The following is a 24342-nucleotide window of genomic DNA, read 5'->3' as shown; positions in this document are numbered from 1 at the left end:
CTCTCTCTCTGTCCTCTACTCTACACCTCTCTCTCTCTTTACTCTCCTCTACACCTCTCTCTCCTCTACACCTTTCTCTCTTTCCTCTACTCTACACCTCTCTCTCTGTCCTCTACTCTACACCTCTCTCTCTCTTTACTCTCCTCTACACCTCTCTCTCCTCTACACCTCTCTCTCTGTCCTCTACTCTACACCTCTCTCTCTCTTTACTCTCCTCTACACCTCTCTCTCCTTTACACCTCTCTCTCTGTCCTCTACTCTACACCTCTCTCTCTCTCTCTCTCTCTCCTCTACTCTACACCCCTCTCTCTCTCCTCTACTCTACACCTCTCTCTCTCTCTCTCTCTCTCTCTCTCTCTCCTCTACTCTACACCTCTCTCTCTGTCCTCTACTATATACCACTCTCTCTCTTTACTCTCCTCTACACCTCTCTCTCCTCTACACCTCTCTCTCTGTCCTCTACTCTACACCTCTCTCTCTTTACTCTACACCTCTCTCTCTCTCCTCTACTCCACACCTCTCTCTCTCTTTACTCTCCTCTACACCTCTCTCTCCTCTACACCTCTCTCTGTCCTCTACTCTACACCTCTCTCTCTTTACTCTACACCTCTCTCTCTCTCCTCTACTCCACACCTCTCTCTCTCTCCTCTACACCTCTCTCTCTCTCTGTCCTCTACTCTACAGCTCTCTCTCTCTGTCCTCTTCTCTACACCTCTCTCTCTCTCTGTCCTCTTCTCTACACCTCTCTCTCTCTCCTCTACACCTCTCTCTCTCTCCTCTACTCTACACCTCTCTCTCTCTCTGTCCTCTACTCTACACCTCTCTCTCTCTCATCTACTCTACACCTCTCTCTCTCTCTGCCCTCTACTCTGCACCTCTCTCTCTCCTCTACTCTACACCTCTCTCTGTCCTCTACTCTACACCTCTCTCTCTCTTTACTCTCCTCTACAACTCTCTCTCCTCTACACCTCTCTCTCTTTCCTCTACACCTCTCTCTCTGTCCTCTACTCTACACCTCTCTCTCTCTTTACTCTCCTCTACACCTCTCTCTCCTCTACACCTCTCTCTCTGTCCTCTACTCTACACCTCTCTCTCTCTTTACTCTCCTCTACACCTCTCTCTCTTCTACACCTCTCTATCTTTCCTCTACTCCACACCTCTCTCTCTGTCCTCTACTCTACACCTATCTCTCTGTCCTCTACTCTACACCTATCTCTCTTTACTCTACACCTCTCTCTCTCCTCTACTCCACACCTCTCTCTCTCTCCTCTACTCTACACCTCTCTCTCTCTCCTCTACTCCTCACCTCTCTCTCTCTCCTCTACTCTACACCTCTCTCTCTCTCTCCTCTACTCTACACCTCTCTCTCTGTCCTCTACATCTCTCTCTCTCTCTGTCCTCTACTCTACAACTCTCTCTCTCTCTGTCCTCTTCTCTACACCTCTCTCTCTCCTCTACTCTACACCTCTCTCTCTGTCCTCTACTGTACACCTCTCTCTCTCTCTGTCCTCTACTCTACACCTATCTCTCTCCTCTACTCTACACCTCTCTCTCTGTCCTCTACTCTACACCTCTCTCTTTACTCTACATCTCTCTTTACTCTACACCTCTCTCTCTCCTCTACTCTACACCTATCTCTCTCTCTCTCTCTCTCCTCTACTCTACACCTCTCTCTCTCTTTACTCTACACCTCTCTTTCTCCTCTACTCCACACCTCTATCTCTCCTCTACTCTACACCTCTCTCTCTGTCCTCTACTCTACACCTCTCTCTCTCTTTACTCTCCTCTACACCCCTCTCTCCTCTACACCTCTCTCTCTGTCCTCTACTTTACATCTCTCTCTCTCTTTACTCTCCTCTACACCTCTCTCTCTTTCCTCTACTCTACACCTCTCTCTGTCCTCTACTCTACACCTCTCTCTCTTTACTCTACACCTCTCTCTCTCCTCTACTCCACACCTCTCTCTCTCCTCTACTCTACACCTCTCTCTCTGTCCTCTACTCTTCACCTCTCTCTCTGTCCTCTACTCTACACCTCTCTCTCTCCTCTACTCCACACCCCTCTCTCTCCTCTACTCTACACCTCTCTCTCTCCTCTACTCTCCTCTACACCTCTCTCTCTGTCCTCTACTCTAAACCTCTCTCTCTTTACTCTCCTCTACACCCCTCTCTCCTCTACACCTCTCTCTCTGTCCTCTACTTTACACCTCTCTCTCTCTTTACTCTACTCTACACCTCTCTCTCTTTACTCTACACCTCTCTCTCTCCTCTACTCTACACCTCTCTCTCTCTCCTCTCCTCTACACCTCTCTCTCTGTCCTCTACTCTACACCTCTCTCTCTCTTTACTCTACACCTCTCTCTCTCCTCTACTCCACACCTCTCTCTCTGTCCTCTACTCTACACCTTTCTCTCTCCTCTACACCTCTCTCTCTGTCCTCTACTCTACACCTCTCTCTCTCTGTCCTCTACACCTCTCTCTCTCCTCTACCTCTCTCTCTCTCCTCTACTCTACACTTCTCTCTCTCTCCTCTACACCTCTCTCTCTCTCCTCTCCTCTACACCTCTCTCTTTACTCTACACCTCTCTCTCTTTACTCTACACCTCTCTCTCTGTCCTCTACTCTACACCTCTCTCTCTCTCTCTACTCTACACCTCTATCTCTACTCTACTCTACACCTCTCCCTCTCCTCTACTCTGAAAACATGAAAACATGATTAAAGTGACTAGTGTTCCATTATTAAGTGGCCAGTGATTTAAAATATATTTATATGGGGCAGCAGCCTCTAAGGTGCAGGGTTATGTAACCAGGTGGAAGCTGCATAGTGATGGTTATTTAACAGTCTGATGGCCTTGAGATAGAAGTTGTTTTTTCAGTCTCTCGGTCCCAGCTTTGATGCACCTGTACTGACCTCGCCTTCTGGATGATAGCGGGGTGAACAGGCAGTGGCTCGGGTGGTTGTTATCCTTGATGATCTTTTTGGTCTTCCTGTCACATCGAGTGCTGTAGGTGTCCTGGAGGGCAGGTAGTTTGCCCCCGGTGATGCGTTGGGCAGACAGCACCACCCCCTGGAAAGCCTTGCGGTTGCAGGGGTTGCCATACCAGGCGATGTGATACAGCCCGACAGGATGCTCTCAATTGTGCATCTGTATAAGTTTGAGGGTTTTAGGTGCCAGACTATAGTGACAGCAGGCATATCATAGCAACAGAACTTTGTGTTTTATCTTTCGCTGCGTCACACACTTTCCTCCAGAGAGTCTGGCATGTAATTGTTTTATTTAATTTACATTTTTACCCCCTTTTCCTCCCCAATTTCATGGTATCCAATTGTTAGTAGTTACTATCTTGTCTAATCGCTACAACTCCCTTACGGGCTCGGGAGAGACGAAGGTCGAGAGCCATGCATCCTCTGAAACACAACCCAACCAAGCCGCACTGCTTCTTAACACAGCGCGCATCCAACCCGGACGCCAGCCACACCAATGTGTCGGAGGAAACACCGTGCACCTGGCGACCTGGTCAGCGTGCACTGCGCCCGGCCCGCCACAGGAGTCACTAGTGCGCGATGAGACAAGGATATCCCTACCGGCCAAACCCTCACCAACCCGGACGACGTTAGGCCAATTGTGCGTCGCCCCACGGACCTCCCGGTCGAGGCCGGTTACGACAGAGCCTGGGCGCGAACCCAGACTCTCTGGTGGCACGCAGTACGTTAGACCACTGCACCACCTGGGAGGCCTGGCATGTATTGTTTAAAGACGAAAGAGCTCATGGGTCTCTGAATGACAAATTTGTTTTTAATAAAAGAATATCAAAATATTATGTGTCATGTGCAGAGATTGACACTGTGTCATACCCTTCCAGGTAACAAGAGGAGTTCTTGGATGGGAGAAGAAGGTGGAGGAAGGCATGGAGCAGTCATCGTTGACCACCCAGCACAAAGCCAGAGAGAAGAGACAACAGGTAAGATCTAGCACAGATAATAAACTGTCTCTCTCTCTTTTCCCTTCCTCCCAGTCTTCTACCCACTGGGTACTGTGGTAGACGTTTAGTTGGGATCACACTGTAGTACTTAGACATCCAGAAGCTCAAGACCTTTCTCTGAACTGTCCACTCCCCAGACCCAACCCCTAACCCTGTATAACCTCTGTCCACTCCCCAGACCCTGGATAACCTCTGTCCACTCCCCAGACCCTGGATAACCTCTGTCCACTCCCCAGACCCTGTATAACCTCTGTCCACTCCCCAGACCCTGTATAACCTCTGTCCACTCCCCTAACCCTGTATAACCTCTGTCCACTCCCCAGACCCTGTATAACCTCTGTCCACTCCCCAGACCCTAACCCTGTATAACCTCTGTCCACTCCCCTGACCCTAACCCTGTATAACCTCTGTCCACTCCCCAGACCCTGTATAACCTCTGTCCACTCCCCTAACCCTGTATAACCTCTGTCCACTCCCCAGACCCTGTATAACCTCTGTCCACTCCCCAGACCCTAACCCTGTATAACCTCTGTCCACTCCCCAGACCCAACCCCCTAACCCTGGATGCGCTCTCCTTTGAGTTGTCTGGGTAACAGACTATTGAAACATTATGACTTGAATGAATTGATGTACTTTGCTGTATATTTCTGTTGAGTTACCTTTCATCCACCCATCTCCACAGGGGAAGAAGAAGAAAGTCGATGAAGAGGAACAAAAGAGGGAAATAGCATGTCTAGACCTGAGCCATATTAGAAATATTTTGTTTTGTCAACCAAGAAGACGAAAATGTCTGTGTTCTACCATCCGACAGTTTTTTAAGGGAACTGTCCTTATCATAGAATACTTATCATAGAATACTTATCATAGAAAACCTATCCTAGAATACTTCTATCAGTCAATCACCGATGGCTGGTAGGAGTCCTGCCATGTGAATGCCATCCTCACTGCCAGTGTTCTGGCCACACAAAGGGAAGAAACACACACCAGCCATGAGAACAAGCACAATGTCTACAACCACAGGGACTTTATACTGATTCAAAGGAGCAGTCTGTCTTTTCTTTGTCACATGTGGCCACTGGAAGAAATGCACAAACAGTCAAGTCTCAGGCAACACACACGCACACACATACACACGCACACACACACACACACACACACACACATACACACACACACACACACACACACACAGTTCCATTGAAGTCAATGTACTCCCAGTCCTACCGGATCTATACTTGTTACCAGATGTTAAACTGCAGATTGCAGCTTTAATACAGATGTATAATAACTGTAACTGAGTTCCAACAAACCTGCCACCTGAAACAAGGGATATGCAATATTTACAATCCCCAAAACATACGGCACTACGTTTTACCTACATTTGCAAAGGTATTTTATTATGAATAGATAATATGATACAGTGCCTTGCGAAAGTATTCGGCCCCCTTGAACTTTGCGACCTTTTGCCACATTTCAGGCTTCAAACATAAAGATATAAAACTGTATTTTTTTGTGAAGAATCAACAACATGTGGGACACAATCATGAAGTGGAACGACATTTATTGGATATTTCAACCTTTTTTAACAAATCAAAAACTGAAAAATTGGGCGTGCAAAATTATTCAGCCCCTTTACTTTCAGTGCAGCAAACTCTCCAGAAGTTCAGTGAGGATCTCTGAATGATCCAATGTTGACCTAAATGACTAATGATGATAAATACAATCCACCTGTGTGTAATCAAGTCTCCGTATAAATGCACCTGCACTGTGATAGTCTCAGAGGTCTGTTAAAAGCGCAGAGAGCATCATGAAGAACAAGGAACACACCAGGCAGGTCCGAGATACTGTTGTGAAGAAGTTTAAAGCCGGATTTGGATACAAAAAGATTTCCCAAGCTTTAAACATCCCAAGGAGCACTGTGCAAGCGATAATATTGAAATGGAAGGAGTATCAGACCACTGCAAATCTACCAAGACCTGGCCGTCCCTCTAAACTTTCAGCTCATACAAGGAGAAGACTGATCAGAGATGCAGCCAAGAGGCCCATGATCACTCTGGATGAACTGCAGAGATCTACAGCTGAGGTGGGAGACTCTGTCCATAGGACAACAATCAGTCGTATATTGCACAAATCTGGCCTTTATGGAAGAGTGGCAAGCAGAAAGCCATTTCTTAAAGATATCCATAAAAAGTGTAGTTTAAAGTTTGCCACAAGCCACCTGGGAGACACACCAAACATGTGGAAAAATGTGCTCTGGTCAGATGAAACCAAAATTGAACTTTTTGGCAACAATGCAAAACGTTATGTTTGGCGTAAAAGCAACACAGCTGAACACACCATCCCCACTGTCAATCATGGTGGTGGCAGCATCAAGGTTTGGGCCTGCTTTTCTTCAGCAGGGACAGGGAAGATGGTTAAAATTGATGGGAAGATGGATGGAGCCAAATACAGGACCATTCTGGAAGAAAACCTGATGGAGTCTGCAAAAGACCTGAGACTTGGACGGAGATTTGTCTTCCAACAAGACAATGATCCAAAACATAAAGCAAAATCTACAGTGGAATGGTTCAAAAATAAACATATCCAGGTGTTAGAATGGCCAAGTCAAAGTCCAGACCTGAATCCAATCGAGAATCTGTGGAAAGAACTGAAAACTGCTGTTCACAAATGCTCTCCATCCAACCTCACTGAGCTCGAGCTGTTTTGCAAGGAGGGAATGGGAAAAAATGTCAGTCTCTCGATGTGCAAAACTGATAGAGACATATTCAAGCGACTTACAGCTGTAATCACAGCAAAAGGTGGCGCTACAAAGTATTAACTTAAGGGGGCTGAATAATTTAGCACGCCCAATTTTTCAGTTTTTGATTTGTTAAAAAAGTTTGAAATATCCAATAAATGTCGTTCCACTTCATGATTGTGTCCCACTTGTTGTTGATTCTTCACAAAAAAATAGAGTTTTATTTCTTTATGTTTGAAGCCTGAAATGTGGCAAAAGGTCGCAAAGTTCAAGGGGGGCGAATACTTTCGCAAGGCACTGTATATTGATGGTGATTTGATATTCATTAATGAGCAGATTTGATTGATAATATGGTGACTCTTTGGTTTTATGTGTAATGAATAGGCTGTTTTAACAGCCTGCTTCTGGATGATAGAGAAAAACTCACGTCTGCCATATCACCATGACACACACAATATGTTCCTGCATGGTTTAACCCAGAGACGTTTACAGTATGTCATCTCCATAACACACACAATATGTTCCTGCATGGTTTAACCCAGAGACGTTTACAGTATGTCATCTCCATAACACACACAATATGTTCCTGCATGGTTTAACCCAGAGACGTTTGCAGTATGTCATCTCCATAACACACACAATATGTTCCTGCATGGTTTAACCCAGAGACGTTTACAGTATGTCATCTCCATATCATCATAACACACACAATATGTTCCTGCATGGTTTAACCCAGAGACGTTTACAATATGTCATCTCCATAACACACACAATATGTTCCTGCATGGTTTAACCCAGAGACGTTTACAGTATGTCATCTCCATATCATCATAACACACACAATATGTTCCTGCATGGTTTAACCCAGAGACGTTTACAGTATGTCATCTCCATAACACACACAATATGTTCCTGCATGGTTTAACCCAGAGACGTTTACAGTATGTCATCTCCATAACACACACAATATGTTCCTGCATGGTTTAACCCAGAGACGTTTACAGTATGTCATCTCCATATCATCATAACACACACAATATGTTCCTGCATGGTTTAACCCAGAGACGTTTACAGTATGTCGTCTCCATATCATCATAACACACACAATATGTTCCTGCATGGTTTAACCCAGAGACGTTTACAGTATGTCATCTCCATATCATCATAACACACACACTATGTTCCTGCATGGTTTAATCCAGAGACGTTTACAGTATGTCGTCTCCATATCATCATAACACACACAATATGTTCCTGCATGGTTTAACCCAGAGACGTTTACAGTATGTCATCTCCATATCACCATGACTCAGTTCCAGGGAATGCATTTAAAAATGGCTTGCCATAGTTACAACTGTCACCTACTACTGCCATGTCCCATCCTATGGAACTGTGGCATTACAGTAGTAAAACCCTATCTGTCTGTGCAGAGCCCCGTGCCAAAGTGAAGTGTTACTCCCACATGCATGAACTACTGCCGATGTCAACACCACAGGTTCATTGGAAATGTCACAATTTTATAGAGGACGATACGTGTTTCCAATGACATCATCAATCAATTAGTAGACATTTAGTAAACAAACATTTTCCATATTTTATATACTGTTGATGTTGGAGGGATTCTGGAGATGATGAAGTTGAATCTTTTTGAAATTTCCCTTGAACTATTCTCTGTCAAGTGACCTATCCAGGGTCGCACAAGGGCATAGGAACACAGGGGGCTGAGGGTTTAGCTTCTGGGCTGAGAGGATGCGGATACAGGGGGCTGGGGGCTAGGGGGGTTGGGTTTGTACAGGAGCACATGGACTGGGTGTATGGAGTGCGCTGCTTACTGCTTTCCCTGTGGAATATTAGCCCAAATTCCCTTAGTTCTGCTATAACTATCTACATGCACGAATCAGAGAGCTTGGTGTACAATGATGTTTCCCCTAGACACTAATCAAAGGTCACTTCTAGCGTTTTATCCCCAAATAGTAAGGTTAGGATTGTGTATTGGGAAGCTGATGCTAGATCTGTGCCTACAGCGCCTTGCAAAGGTATTCATCCCCATTGGCATTTTTCCTATTGTGTTGCATTACAACCTGTCATTTAAATGGATTTTATTTGGATTTCATGTAATGGACACACAAAATAGTCCAAATTGGTGAAGTGAAATGAAAACAATGTCTTGCTATAATTGTTTTTGTTTTTTAATGGACAAGTGGTGCCTGCATATTCACCCCCTTTGCTATGAAGCCCCTAAATAAGATCTGGTGCAACCAATTACCTTCAGATGTCACATAATTAGTTAAATAAAGTCAACTTGTGGGCAATCTAAGTGTCACATGATCTGTCACATGATCTCAGGATATATACACCTGTTCTGAAAGACCCCAGAGTCTGAAACACCAAGTAAGCAGCACCATGATGACCAATGAGTTCTCCAAACAGGTCAGGGACAAAGTTGTGGAGAAGTACAGATCAGGGTTGGTTGGGTTATAAAAAAATATCATCAACTTTGAACATCCCATTAAATCCATCATAAAAAAAAATGGAAAGAATACGTCACCACAACAATCCTGCCAAGAGAGGGCCACCCACCAAAACTCAAGGACCAGGCAAAGAGGGCATTAATCAGAGAGGCAACAAGGAGACCAAAGATAACCCTGAAGGAGCTGTACACTCCAGAGAGCTGGGCTTTACGGAAGACTGACCAGAAAAAAAGCCTTTGCTTAAAGAAAAAAATAAGCAAACATGTTTGGTGTTCGCCAACAGGCATGTGGGAGCCTCCCCCAAACATATGGAAGAAGGTACTCTGGTCAGATGAGACTAAAATTGAGCTTTTTGGAAATCAAGGAAAACGCTACGTCTGGCGCAAACCCAACACCTCGCATCACCCTGAGAACACCATCCCATGATGGTGGCAGCATTATGCTGTGGGGATGTTTTTCCATCAGCAGGGACTGGGAAACTGATCAAAATTGAAGGAATGAGTACAGGGACATTCTTGAGGTGAAACCTGTTTCAGTCTTCCAGAGATTTGAGACTGGGACGGAGGTTCACCTTCCAGCAGGACAATGACCCTAAGCATACTGCTAAAGCAACACTCGAGTGGTTTAAGGGGAAACATTTAAATGTCTTGGAATGGCCTAGTCAAAGCCCAGACCTCAATCCAATTGAAAATCTGTGGTATGACTTAAAGATTGCAGTACACCAGCAGAACCCATCCAACTTGAAGAATGGGCAAAACTCCCAGTGGCTAGATGTGCCAAGCCTACAGAGACATACCCCAAGAGACTTGCAGCTGTAATTGTTGCAAAAAGTGGCTCTACAAAGTATTGACTTTGGGGGGGGGGGGTAATAGTTATGCACGGTCAAGTTTTCAGTTTTTTTTTGTCTTATTTCATGTTTGTTTCACAAAAAATATTTTGCATCTTCAAAGTGGTAGGCATGTTGTGTAAATCAAATGATACAACCCCCCCCAAAATATATTTTAATTCCAGGTTGTAAGGCAACAAAATAGGAAAAATGCCAAGGAGGGTGAATACTATCACAAGCCACTGTATTTAAGGACAACTCCTACCTTGGGACTCAGAGAGGAGCAGGATGCAGACCTGATGAAAAGCCAGGGTGAATTGGATGTGTAGTTTTAGTGAAGGAGTTATAGTCTATACAAATCTGATAAGCATGAGAGAAAAAGACCTGTCTAATATAAGCTGACAGCTGAAGAGCACAGTCAGGATATCAGGACAATGTAACATTTTCAAGGACAGACAGACATCCCTGTACAGTCAAACAGGCTCAGATGAGAGGAATGGATGTTGTTTGATAGGAATGTATGCCAATGTACACAGGGGTTTGGAGTTAGAGATGTATAGAGAGAGGAAGAGGTTTTATAGTGCCCTTACTTTAATATATAGGTAGTGCGACAATGGGCTCTGTCCTATTAATTTGTATCAATAATAATTCCCTAAAACCTGCCTGGGACCATCACTATTCACTACTGGTTAGCTGCTATTAGACTGAGCTTAGAATGAGCTGCTCTGGATTGTGCAATACTGACAGATGACTGATTTACAGACAGCATATACAGAGGGAGAGTGAGAGGGAAGTAGAGAGAAACAAATGAAGAAAGATCCTGCGTCACAGCGCTGCACTGCAGGGAAGGTGGGTGGAGATGTGATGCACTCTGACTTGAAGCCAGTGCTTTCCTTGACGCACACAAACACGGGGGTGATCTATGGGGAGACTCAGTGGCATTGATTTACTTTGCCTGTAAGGACTCCACTGAACTGCTTTGTCCCTCCCACACACATCCTTATGACCTGGCAAATAGCTGAGCTGGAGAAATCAGAGAACAGAGAAACCAAGCAACTCAGTCTCATGCTCTCAGAGAATATATTTATTGGTGAGGGAGACAGAGATTCAGCAGATAGAGATGTATATATATATATATATATATATATATATATCAGAGAGGAAGAGGTGAAGCGAGAGGGATAACTGGGTCAAATATCTACAAATATCTATGTTCTCCAGCAGGTGGTGCTATTTTGTTTCTCTCAGTCACCAACCAAAGAGTTTTTGTATAGAGGTCAATGAGTGTGTTGAATTTGGTTAACAAAAAAAATGTATGGCTTATTTTCTACCTGAGGTTTACTTGATCTAATCAAAGTTTTGTAATGCTTATGTTGTTATGAGAGTACTGATATAAGTAGGATACGTGAAATCCGGGTCAACTTTGAGAAAAAACACTTTATATCAGTCGTCTCGAGATGGCTATGCATCTTCATGACATGAGGTTAGCAGCATAGCATGTCTCGCCATTGAATACAGGCCCTCATCAAATAATCTAAAAAGTATTAAAGTAACGAGATGTATCCACCAATCCAAAGAGAGGAATAGACGCTCAGCCGTTGTTCCACTCTGTGGACAAATCCCATTGTTAGGGAGTACCAGTCAAATGTTTGGACACACCTACTCATTCAAAGGTTATTCTTGATTTTTACTATTTTCTACATTGTAGAATAATACTGAACACCAAAAAACTATGAAATAACACATCTTTATTTTATTTATTTAACCTTTATTGAACTAGGCAAGTCAACTAAGAAGACATTTGTATTTTACAATGACGGCCTACCCCAGCCAGCCCTAAGCCAGATGACGCTGGGCCAATTGTGTGCCGCCCTATGGGACTCCCAATCACGACCGGTTGTGATACCGCCTAGAATCGAACCAGGGTCTGTAGTGATGCCTGTAGCGCTGAGATTTTTTATTTAACTAGGCATGTCAGTTAAGAACAAATTCTTATTTACAATGACGGCCCACCCCGGCCAAACCCTAAGCCAGACGACGCTGGGCCAATTGTGCGGAGCCCTATGCGACTTCCAATCACGTCCTGTTGTGATGCAGCCATTGAATAAGTGTATCCAAACGTTTGACTGTTACTGTAGTTCTCATCATTATATCCAATTCTCTGTTATATAGATTATGTGTGAATTTAGGGATGGTTCAACAGTTTACAAGATCTTCAGAGTATCAGGGTTCAGGATATCAGACTTCCCAATGAATGTTTTAAAAACTCCTCAATAAAAAGATTATTCTGGACTCATGTATTGACAGTGTTCTTTGTTTCCTGCACTTTCATTCCCAATGTCATGAGAAACACTAAAAAAAAGAGAACTTGCACGAACAAAATATTATTTCTGTCCTGGCTCTCAGAAGAACTTTCCTAAGAATTACAACATACTGTGAGAAACTGGAGGGCAGTGACCTATACTGACTGGGCCAAAACACTACACACACGGATAACCACATAAAAACCCTGTTCTGATTCCAGGTTGTTTCTATGTTGTAACAGCATTCCATGACTCTGACATGGTGGTGTGTAGACGTTTATTCAAGGCTTCAGTCCCCTTGAGATACATAGGTATTCACTTACAGACACTAGCTGTGAGCGCATTTCATTTCTGCAATTTTGAACATTACATGTATATCATTGAGATGGTAGCTACTGATAATAGTGCAATAATAATGCTACAGACAGAGACAGCATCAGAACAGACTGATTGGACATCCACATTGAGCAGACCCTTAATTAAAATGCTGAAAACAAAAAGAAAAACAGGATTTTAGCTCTGATTGAGAACAGTCCTATTTGTCCCTACTGAACGCACCACAGGACTTTGAGAACAGTCCTATTTGTCCCTACTGAACGCACCCCGGGACTTTGAGAACAGTCCTATTTGTCCCTACTGAACGCACCACGGGACTTTGAGAACAGTCCTATTTGTCCCTATTGAACGCACCCCGGGACTTTGAGAACAGTCCTATTTGTCCCTACTGAACGCACCCCGGGACTTTGAGAACAGTCCTATTTGTCCCTACTGAACGCACCCCGGGACTGAGAACATTCCTATTTGTCCCTACTGAACGCACCCCGGGACTTTGAGAACAGTCCTATTTGTCCCTACTGAACGCACCCCGGGACTTTGAGAACAGTCCTATTTGTCCCTACTGAACGCACCCCGGGACTTTGAGAACAGTCCTATTTGTCCCTATTGAACTCACCCCGGGACTTTGAGAACAGTCCTATTTGTCCCTACTGAACGCACCCCGGGACTTTGAGAACAGTCCTATTTGTCCCTACTGAACGCACCCCGGGACTGAGAACATTCCTATTTGTCCCTACTGAACGCACCCCGGGACTTTGAGAACAGCTTCCCCAACAGAGCGCTCCATACAGCTAAGGTCTGAGGTAATACAGGATTTTTACTTCAAGTCCCGTTGCACTAAAATAAACATGATTGTAAATGTAACGTCCTACATATATTTAGTGCGTGACTGATTTGGTCAATTGATTGTTTCACTCTAGTACTTTTTCCAAGTCAAATACTGTTTACTTGGGTCACAGTTAATATTTTGCGACATTCGCTCTCAAGTGGACCCAAACAACTCCTCCTATAAAACGTATTCAGGTGGTAAGTCAAACGGAATAAGGAATGTGCATTTCACAATAGGAATGGAATCATCCTAACCGGATCGTTCTTGATTATTGATGAAAACACACAGGGATGACAAACACACAGGGATGACAAACACACAGAGCCACACAGACAAATGATTAAGACTTGTCTTTAACTGTTACGCTGCCTTGTGCATTAGTTTAAGGGTAAAAATAGAATTAATCTGTAGACAGGCGCTGGGAGTTAGGAAGGAGGCTTCTGTGTGTTTGGTCTAACACAGGGGTGGGCAAACTGTCTCGAGTGACAAATTGGGATTTTGAAATTCAACAGAGAGCCGCATTTTTGGGGGGACCAATTGTTTGTTAAATTAATTTGCGGGGGCCTCCCGAGTGATGCAGCGGTCTAAGGCACTGCATCACAGTGCCTGAGGCGCCACTACAGACCTGGGTTCGATCCCAGGCTGTGTCACAGCTGGCAGTGACTGGGAGACCCATGAGGCATTGGCCCAGCGTCGTCCGGGTTAGGAGAGGGTTTGGCAGGCCCGAGATTTCCTTGTCCCATCGCGCTCTAGCGGCTCGTTTGGCGGGCCAGGCGCATGCGCACTGACACTGTCGCCAGGTGTTCAGTGTTTCTTCAGACACATTGGTGCAGCTGGCTTCTGAGTCGGTCGGGTCATGGTCGGTTGGCTCGGTCGGGTCATGTTTCGGAGGATGCACGGCTCTCGACCTTCGCCTCTCCCGAGTCCGTACGGAAGTTGCAGCGATGGGACAAGACTATAACTACCAATTGGATACCATGAAATTGGGGGGGAAAAAAAGATTTATAAAAAAATATATATATTTATTTTTTCAATGTCTTGCAGGCCGGATGTGGCCCGTACCTGGCTCCCCCTTGGTCTAATACATTATACACACACTGCTGGTGGTGGACAGGGGCCAGTGCTAATGGTATTGTTGTCTTCTACTGGACGTTGACAACAGTCTCGTGGATAGACTTGGCCACATAGTCGATGTTCTTAGTGGTCAGACCACACATGTTGATACGACCGCTGGCCATTAGGTAGATACTCCTCTCCTTGATCATGTACTCCACTTGTTTAGCTGGAGAGAGACAAAATATTAAAAAGGTATGAACAAATCAAATGGTATTTATTAAATGCTTCATAAACAACAGGTGTAGACTAGCAGGGCCCTTAACTGTATGATTCCATATGTTATTTCATAGTGTTGATGTCTTCACTATTATTCTACAATGTAGAAAATAGTACAAATAAAGAACAACCCTTGAATGAGTAGGTGTGACTAAACTTTTGACGGGTACTGTACATATAGGTAGAGATAGAGTCACCAGGCAACAGGACAGATAATAAACAGTAACAGCAGCGTATATGATGAGACAAAGGTGTGTGTGTGTGTGTGTGTGTGTGTGTGTGTGTGTGTGTGTGTGTGTGTGTGTGTGTGTGTGTGTGTGTGTGTACTCACGGTTGAGGCCAGTGAAGCTGAACATGCCGATCTGCTGTGTGATGTGGTCCCATGTTCCTGGTGTTCCCAGAGCCTGTAGTTTAGCCTGGAGTGAAGCCCTCATTAACAACACACGGTCTGCCATGGTCTTCACATTATCCTTCCTACAACAGGGAGAGGGGGGAGGGATAGAGGAGGAGAGAAGGAAGATAGAGGGAGAGAGAGAGAAAGAGGAAGGGATGAGAGAACGAGCAAACAAGAGAGAAGGGGATGAAGAGAGGATATATTTCAAATTACAAGAGGTTGCTGAGGGGAGGGTGCCTCGTAGTAATGTCTGGAATGGCATCAAACAGGTGGAAACCATGTGTTTGAGGTGTTCGATGCCAATCCATTGATCGTCTTCCAGCCATTACTCTGAGCCCGCCCTCCACAAAAAAGGTTCCACCGGCCGCCTGTGATTGGAACGTTTTGAACACTCTTGTAGAACTGTTAGGAGTGGATACACTACTATGGACCTGTGTGTGTTCCCACCATTCAGCGAAGAGTTCAGCTCTGTTGAGTGTGATGGCGACTAGCCTGGCACCCTGGGAGGGAGGGTTGGACCAGGTTACCCTGACAATCTTCTCCATCTGAGACAGAACCCTCCTCACGTTGTCAGCATCACGAGCTACGATGGTCAGGTTCCCCACACGTTCGTCTGAAAGGAGACAGAATCTTCATTTCGGGTATCTGCAGTTTACAGATTGCATTGTGTAGAATGGGGGGGGTCTGTCTGTCTCACTGTAAAGGCCAAAGTTCTTGGAGAAGGACTGGGCACAGAACATCTCAAAGCCCTGGGTGACAAAGTTGCGCACTGCCCATGCATCCTTATCCAGACAGCCTGATGCAAAGCCCTGGTATGCAGAGTCAAAGAACACAAACAGCTTCCTCCTCTGGAGGGGGAGAGAGAAAAGAAAAAGGACAAAGAGTAAAACATCTTCAGAAATTAGAAAAGATGTCATGCCAAAAACAAGTCTTACCTTCATGACCTCAGCCACCTGCATCCACTCCACGTGTGTAGGGTCTGTGCCGGTGGGGTTGTGGGCACAAGCGTGCAAAACGAAGATGGAATGCTTTGGTGCAGTCTGGGACCGGGGTCAAAGGTCAGTGTTAGACTACAGGACAGCCAAATGACAGAGTACTGGGAGCTGATACAGGAAGTTGGTATCGTTAAAGCTAAACATATATTTTTAACAGTGTGTAAAAAGCTAATTTACTTTCAAGGTAGACATGACCATTTCTGATATTAAATATTCACTATTGTGAGGTCAACTCAGAGTTCGGGAGCCGGTCTGGTCTCGATGTCAACACCACCTGTTCAGAGGTCAGCGGCTCACCTCCAGGTCACCTAGGAAACCGTCCAGATCCAGTCCCCGCTTCTCTGCGTCCCAGTACTTATAGGGACGGACGTCCTTGAACCCAGCGTTGGCAAACACAGAGTTGTGGTTTTCTAGAAACAAACAGTAGAGCAGGTTTTACAACACTCTGCCTTTTCCCTAATAGAAAATTATTTTCCAAATCATGTTTTTTGAGTCCTCCTTTGTAACATTAGCTGAAATTATTTGATGGCTCTATTGCAGAGCCATGAACCAAAATAAAAAGTAACATGCTGTATTTGTAAATCACCTAATAATTAAATATTAAGAGGACAACTCAGCAGTATAAGTTCCAGATAACATAACATATCAAGGCCTCTCGAGTGGTGCAGCGGTCTAAGGCACTGCATCGCAGTGCTAGAGGCGTCCCTACACACCCGGGTTTATTCCCAGGCTGTGTCGCAGCCGGCCACAGCCGGGAGACCCATGAGGCAGCGCACCATTGGCCAAGCGTCGTCCGGGTTAGAGGAGGGTTTGGCCGGCCCGGAATGTTTTTGTCCCATCGTGCTCTAGCGACTCCTTGTGGCGGGCTGGGAACATGCACGCTGACTCCGATCGCCAGTTGTACGGTGTTTCCTCCAACACAGTGGTGTTGCTGGCTTCCAGGTTAAGTGAGCAGCGTGTCAATAAGCAGTGTGGCTTGGCGGGGTTGTTTTTCTTCCAGGTTAAGTGAGCAGCGTGTCTATAAGCAGTGTGGCTTGGCAGGGTTGTTTTTCTTCCAGGTTAAGTGAGCAGCGTGTCTATAAGCAGTGTGGCTTGGCGGGGTTGTTTTTCTTCCAGGTTAAGTGAGCAGCGTGTCAATAAGCAGTGTGGCTTGGCGGGGTTGTTTTTCTTCCAGGTTAAGTGAGCAGCGTGTCAATAAGCAGTGTGGCTTGGCGGGGTTGTTTTTCTTCCAGGTTAAGTGAGCAGCGTGTCAATAAGCAGTGTGGCTTGGCGGGGTTGTTTTTCAGAGGACACACGGCTCTCGACAAAAAGATAAATAATAATAGAATAAAACAAAGAATAAATACACAATGAGTAACAATAACTTGGCTAGTCACTGACCTCCTCCCTGTAAGCTGTCTCATCAGCAAACTTAATGATGGTGTTGGAGTCACACAGTTGAGGGTGAACACGGAGTATAGGAGGGGACTAAGCACACACCCCTAGGTAATTTCACCAATTCGGCCACTTGGGTACATTTGGGCAACTTGTGTGGGACACCTGGGTGACTTCATGCTACATGTCATGTAGCTCACCCATTCCTGAAGTTATCAGTCTGAAACTTTGCACACCTACAGTTGCCCTCTTGTGTTATCCATCAAAATGATATCCAGCATCCTACCTGACTGTGTGGCTATTCTAGTACATGTGAAAGATGATGCTACAACAATAAAAAACAGAAAACGTATGCTCTTTCTTTCTCTTTTCTTCCACCAGATCTACTGTGTTATATTCTACTACATTCAATTAACATTTCCACAAACTTCAGAATGTTTCCATTCAAATGATACCAAGAATATGCATATCCTTGCCTCTGGGGCTGAGCTACAGGCAGTTAGATTTGGGTATGTCTTCTGCCTCTGGGGCTGAGCTACAGGCAGTTAGATTTGGGTATGTCTTCTGCCTCTGGGGCTGAGCTACAGGCAGTTAGATTAGGGTATGTCTTCTGCCTCTGGGGCTGAGCTACAGGCAGTGAGATTAGGGTATGTCTTCTGCCTCTGGGGCTGAGCTACAGGCAGTTAGATTAGGGTATGTCTTCTGCCTCTGGGGCTGAGCTACAGGCAGTTAGATTAGGGTATGTCTTCTGCCTCTGGGGCTGAGCTACAGGCAGTTAGATTAGGGTATGTCTTCAGGTGGAAATTGAGAACAAAGGGATGCAGCCATAAGAGGTTAAGGGTCAGAGTGGCAGATATGTTGTTGCCAGGATGTCTGGGATGATGGTGTTGATGTGAGCCATGACCAGCCTTTCAAAAGCATTTCATGGCTACAGATATGAGTGCTACGGGACAATAGTCATTTAGACAGGTTACTTTGGCATTCTTGGACACAGGAATTATGGTGGCCTGCTTGAACCATGTAGGTATTACAGGCTGGGTCAGAAAGAGGTTGAAAATGTCAGTGAAGACGTTTTCCAGTTAGTCAGCGCATGTTCTGAATACACATCCTGGCCCTGCGGTCTTGTGAATATTAACCTATTTTAAGGTCTTACTCCATCAGCTACGAAGAGAAAGATCACACAGTTGTTCGGAACAGCTGGTGCTCTCATGCATGGTTCAGTGTTGGAATTTAGCTCGTTTGGTAGGCTCCAGTCACTGGGCTCCAGTTGGTGGCTGGGTTTCCCTTTGTAATCTGTGATAGTTTGCACGCCCTGCCACGTCATATCTGTCTGATTATACAGCTCCGGATCAACCGTTCGAGCAGAGATGTAGACAGCTGTTTAAGTTTTGTCGTTCCAGTGTGTGCCTACCCCAGGTTGGCGCTGAGACGTAGACAGGTGTTTTCATGTTGTCGTTCCCGTTGTACCAGCGTCTGAGAAACTCAGCCCCCATCTTCAGAGCACCTGTACCCCCCAGACATTGCACCGCTCCCACCTGACAGAGAGAGAGAGACAGACAGACATACAGAATGAAAGTGAGCGAGAGAGAGAGGAGGATAGGGAGAGAAGAGAGGGAAAGAGTGAGAGAGCGATAGGGAGAGGTGAGAGAGAGAGCGACAGAGACCGAGGGGGTGGAGGAGAGACACTAGATAAGTGACTTAACTGCTTAAGAGCAATGTAGCTCACCAGTACTAATTTAAATGTAAATTCAACTCAATATATGTACGATCGAGCACACACACACAACACAACCCACCAACACAAACTCATAAACTACCCTACCCTGCTCTCCTGGATGGCAGGGCTGTCTTCTCCCAGGGCGATCTTGGATGCAGAGGACCTAAACTCAGGCAGACCCAGGATGGGGAGGTACTCATGGTTCAGACGGTTGTCTGCTACGATGAGCTTCTCCACTTTCTTAACCACAGGCAGCACCCAGGGTTGGCCCTCATCTGTCCTGTAGGCTGGAGGGGAGAGACAGACTAGCTATAGCGGCTGAGGAGGGATACAGTGTTTCAAATATATGGGCCTAATATAGCCTACTAGCTACGTGTTTTTACTAGAGTTGTGTTTACTTTATGTTGTACATTTTGCAGTAGCCCAACTCTGGCTTTCTCTGCAGCTGGCATTACCGCCCTACACTCAGGAGGAGCATTACTGCCCTGTTGAGCAACCCACTCAGGAGGAGCATTACTGCCCTGGTGAGAAACCCACCCAGGAGGAGCATTACTGCCCTGGTGAGAAACCCACACAGGAGGGGAATTACTGCCCTGTTGAGAAACCCACTCAGGAGGGGAATTACTGCCCTGTTGAGAAACCCACTCAGGAGGGGAATTACTGCCCTGTTGAGAAACCCACTCAGGAGGGGAATTACTGCCCTGTTGAGAAACCCACTCAGGAGGGGAATTACTGCCCTGTTGAGAAACCCACTCAGGAGGGGAATTACTGCCCTGTTGAGAAACCCACTCAGGAGGGGAATTACTGCCCTGTTGAGAAACCCACTCAGGAGGGGAATTACTGCCCTGTTGAGAAACCCACTCAGGAGGGGAATTACTGCCCTGTTGAGAAACCCACTCAGGAGGGGAATTACTGCCCTGTTGAGAAACCCACTCAGGAGGGGAATTACTGCCCTGGTGAGAAACCCACTCAGGAGGGGAATTACTGCCCTGTTGAGAAACCCACTCAGGAGGGTAATTACTGCCCTGTTGAGAAACCCACCCAGGAGGAGAATTAATGCCCTGTTGAGAAACCCACTCAGGAGGGGAATTACTGCCCTGTTGAGAAACCCACCCAGGAGGGGAATTACTGCCCTGTTGAGAAACCCACCCAGGAGGGGAATTACTGCCCTGGTGAGAAACCCACTCAGGAGGGGAATTACTGCCCTGTTGAGAAACCCACTCAGGAGGGTAATTACTGCCCTGTTGAGAAACCCACCCAGGAGGAGAATTAATGCCCTGTTGAGAAACCCACTCAGGAGGGGAATTACTGCCCTGTTGAGAAACCCACCCAGGAGGGGAATTACTGCCCTGTTGAGAAACCCACCCAGGAGGGGAATTACTGCCCTGTTGAGAAACCCACTCAGGAGGGGAATTACTGCCCTGTTGAGAAACCCACACAGGAGGGGAATTACTGCCCTGTTGAGAAACCCACTCAGGAGGGGAATTACTGCCCTGTTGAGAAACCCACTCAGGAGGGGAATTACTGCCCTGTTGAGAAACCCACTCAGGAGGGGAATTACTGCCCTGTTGAGAAACCCACTCAGGAGGGGAATTACTGCCCTGTTGAGAAACCCACTCAGGAGGGGAATTACTGCCCTGTTGAGAAACCCACTCAGGAGGGGAATTACTGCCCTGTTGAGAAACCCACTCAGGAGGGGAATTACTGCCCTGTTGAGAAACCCACTCAGGAGGAGAATTACTGCCCTGTTGAGAAAACCACCCAGGAGGGGAATTACTGCCCTGTTGAGAAACCCACTCAGGAGGGGAATTACTGCCCTGTTGAGAAACCCACTCAGGAGGGGAATTACTGCCCTGTTGAGAAACCCACCCAGGAGGGGAATTACTGCCCTGTTGAGAAACCCACTCAGGAGGGGAATTACTGCCCTGTTGAGAAACCCACTCAGGAGGGGAATTACTGCCCTGTTGAGAAACCCACCCAGGAGGGGAATTACTGCCCTGTTGAGAAACCCACTCAGGAGGGGAATTACTGCCCTGTTGAGAAACCCACTCAGGAGGGGAATTACTGCCCTGTTGAGAAACCCACTCAGGAGGGGAATTACTGCCCTGTTGAGAAACCCACTCAGGAGGGGAATTACTGCCCTGTTGAGAAACCCACTCAGGAGGGGAATTACTGCCCTGTTGAGAAACCCACTCAGGAGGGGAATTACTGCCCTGTTGAGAAACCCACTCAGGAGGGGAATTACTGCCCTGTTGAGAAACCCACTCAGGAGGGGAATTACTGCCCTGTTGAGAAACCCACCCAGGAGGGGATGGTGCCAATGAGCAACAGCCCCTGACAACCTGAAGAGAGTTTGAACACAGATGGAAATGTCACAAATACACACTACTACACTAGAAGTATTATTGCTCTGCAAGATCCAAGTAGACTGATTGGTAATTAGGCCTACCTTCGGTCTCTCCCTACCTTCGGTCTCTGGCGGGCAACTTCATGTGTATTTTTGACTGTTAATTGTATGATATTGTTTAACATGTGTGTGTTATACGTGCTGCACTCGCTACCTGACAGGTCCACATTATAAATAACAACTTGTTTCCTAATTGACTTACCTGTATAAATAAAAGTGAAATAAAATTCCAACTTTGCAAAGGTTTGTTTTAGTGGTTTTATCGGATCCGGATACAACCGGATACAAATGTCAGACTACAGCCTTGCACTTTCCCCTGTGGTCCTAAACTCCAGCCAGCCACCACTGATAAGACAGCAACGCTAGTAACTTACTCTGAGTGAACAGTGTTGAGCTAATGAGGACAGGGCACTCCTGTCTAACAGGCTTTTATCTGTTCACTTACTGACTGCAATAGTCTGGAGACATACTTCCATTCACATCCACTTTCTAACAGAGCACGAGGCCTAACTGTATCAGTTGTGACTGAAGTTCAAGAGAAAACAGATATTTTCCTAAGTGGACATGGGTCCATCTCCTCTATTGGGGCGGCAGGTAGCCTAGTGGTTAGAGCGTTGGACTAGGAACCGAAAGGTTGTAAAATCAAGCCGAGCTGACAAGGTGCAATCTGTCGTTCTGCCCCTGAACAAGGTACTTAACCCACTGTTCCTAGGCCGTCAATGAAAATTAGAATTTGTTCTTAACTGACTTGCCTAGTAAAATAAAAAGATATCTGAGCATGCTAACACATGGTGTAGCTAGGTTATCTAGGCTATTTTCAGCCACTGTGTTAGCCTACTACAGGAAGGGATTACTTAAGCAATAATGCCTGAGAACCCAGGAACTCCTGGTTGTTCTGAGGCCTGTGGGAGATTAAGTTTATGAATTTCCTGCCTGGGCTGCGGGACAGTGGAATTATGAGATGAATATGTCATGGTATTTCTCTAGCGTAGCACAATGCTAACCCTGTAGTCCTGAGAGGCCAAGCAAGCAGTCACAGGCAGCACACACACCAGGACTTCAGCCTTTTGGCCTCTGCGCTGCAGTGTTATACATTAACAGCACTCCACACAAACATCCAGTAAGAAGATCAGTCACAAGGTGTGAAGTGGCTCCGTTCCACCCCAAAGTGCACTACTGGGGTGTATTCTGGCTAGTGTTCTCATAGGATCCGCGTAGAGAGCTTGAATGGGAGTGAATTGCTCTATGACCACGGTCCATTGATCTAGCTACAACTAATACCGGCCTGTTCCAGTCTGTTCCTACGCCAGTGACAGAGCTACTTCCTTGGATGACTGCCAACTACAGGTTATAGACCTTGCTATGCTATCTGCTATCTATGCTGCAATAGTCTATGTGCCAGGGGGCTCAGGTCAGTCTGTCCTATCTAGTGTAATTCTCCTGTCTTATCTGGTGTCCTGTGTGATCTTAAGTATGCTCCCTCTAATTCTCCAAACTCTCTCTCACTTTCTCCCCTTCTCGGAGGACCTGAGAGATAGGACCCTGCCTCAGGACTACCTGGCCTGATTAACTTTGGCTGTCCCCATCCCCAGTCCACCTGGTCGTGCTGCTGATCCAGCTTCTGCTGTTCTGCCTGCAGCTATGGAACCCTGACTTGTTCACTGGACTTGCTACCTTTTCCTGGACCTGCTATTTCGACCACTGAATGTTCAGCTATGAAAGGTCAACTGACATTTACTCCTGAGGTGCTGACCTGTTGCACCCTCTATAACCACGGACTATTTTTTGACACTGCTGGTCAACAATGGACGTTTGAACTTCTTGAAGAACGACATGGCCTTAATGGCCATGTACTCTTATAATCTACAACTGGCACAGCCAGATGAGGACCAGCCACCTCTAAGAGCCTGGTTTCTCTAGGTTTCTTCCTAGGATCCTAGCTGTCTCGAGAGTTTTTCCTAGCAACTGTGCTTCTACATCTGCATTGGTTGCCATTTGGTGTTTCAAGTACTTTGTGACTACTGCTGATGTAAAAAGGGCTTTATAAAATAAATATGATTGAAATTTGACAGTAGATTCTGCACAATCAATCAGCAGAGCAAGCAAGGACATCATGCATGTCATGTCCAGCCTGAGTCCATCCTTACCTTCTCCCTCCTTTGAAGAAGTATGCTAGCCTAATCACTGATCTGGATAACATGATTGATTGGATAGGTGAAAAGGTTTTACCACATAGAACAGATCCAGTCATGTCACAGGGAGGGAGGAGGGATGATGCATTCGGTCACATTTTTTCAAACAGGGAGCATTTCATTTTTTTAATAAAAAAACATTAGCCTTGGTTTCTCAAATGATTGCTTCACCAACTACTTCTCTGATAGAGTTCAGTGTGTCAAATCGGAGGGCCTGTTGTCCGGGCCTCTGGCAGTCTCTATGGGGGTGCCACAGGGTTAAATTCTTGGGCCGACTCTCTTCTCTGTATACATCAATGATGTTGCTCTTGCTGCTGGTGATTCTCCGATTCACCTCTACGCAGACGACACCATTCTGTATACTTCTGGCCCTTCTTTGGACACTGTGTTCACTAACCTCCAGATGAGCTTCAATGCCATACAACTCTCCTTCCATGGCCTCCAAT

The 24342-nt window shown here is 45.9% G+C and overlaps 2 protein-coding genes and 1 long non-coding RNA gene across 5 annotated transcripts in view; 2 read left to right on the top strand and 1 right to left on the bottom strand.

Annotated features, from left to right (window-relative positions):
* The window catches only part of LOC110499345 (metal transporter CNNM4), a 34303-nt gene extending 27076 nt beyond the window's left edge, over positions 1–7227 (top strand). For 2 of the 3 annotated variants that reach the window (XM_036956205.2, XM_036956204.2), the window contains 2 exons: positions 3864–3962; positions 4666–7227. In XM_036956205.2, coding sequence (XP_036812100.1) covers positions 3864–3962; positions 4666–4688 — 122 coding nt within the window. In that variant the 3' untranslated portion in view covers positions 4689–7227. Of the gene's footprint in view, positions 1–3863; positions 3974–4665 lie in introns of those variants that run through there. The other variant, XM_090213008.1, reaches the window with a different exon arrangement.
* Positions 7228–12580: 5353 nt separating this feature from the next.
* Positions 12581–24342, bottom strand: part of LOC110499344 (aspartate aminotransferase, cytoplasmic) — a 14168-nt gene continuing 2406 nt past the window's right edge. The window contains exons 2-9 of the mRNA XM_021576428.3: positions 19403–19584; positions 18992–19115; positions 16504–16616; positions 16147–16251; positions 15909–16059; positions 15659–15824; positions 15149–15291; positions 12581–14767 (exon numbers count right to left, since the gene is read on the bottom strand). Of these exons, the coding sequence (XP_021432103.2) occupies positions 14628–14767; positions 15149–15291; positions 15659–15824; positions 15909–16059; positions 16147–16251; positions 16504–16616; positions 18992–19115; positions 19403–19584 (1124 nt within the window). The 3' untranslated portion in view covers positions 12581–14627. The remainder of the gene's footprint in view (positions 14768–15148; positions 15292–15658; positions 15825–15908; positions 16060–16146; positions 16252–16503; positions 16617–18991; positions 19116–19402; positions 19585–24342) is intronic.
* The window catches only part of LOC149974586 (uncharacterized), a 2742-nt gene continuing 1223 nt past the window's right edge, over positions 22824–24342 (top strand). Inside the window, exons 1-2 of the long non-coding RNA XR_016489500.1 lie at positions 22824–23051; positions 23297–24342. The exon at positions 23297–24342 is cut by the window's right edge and continues 1223 nt beyond it. This is a non-coding gene — a long non-coding RNA (uncharacterized LOC149974586). The remainder of the gene's footprint in view (positions 23052–23296) is intronic.

The sequence above is a fragment of the Oncorhynchus mykiss genome, chromosome 20, assembly GCF_057628025.1.
Source record: "Oncorhynchus mykiss isolate SJ-2025 chromosome 20, ASM5762802v1, whole genome shotgun sequence".
Lineage (NCBI taxonomy): Eukaryota > Metazoa > Chordata > Actinopteri > Salmoniformes > Salmonidae > Oncorhynchus > Oncorhynchus mykiss.
This window is presented reverse-complemented; position numbering and strand designations above follow the sequence as displayed.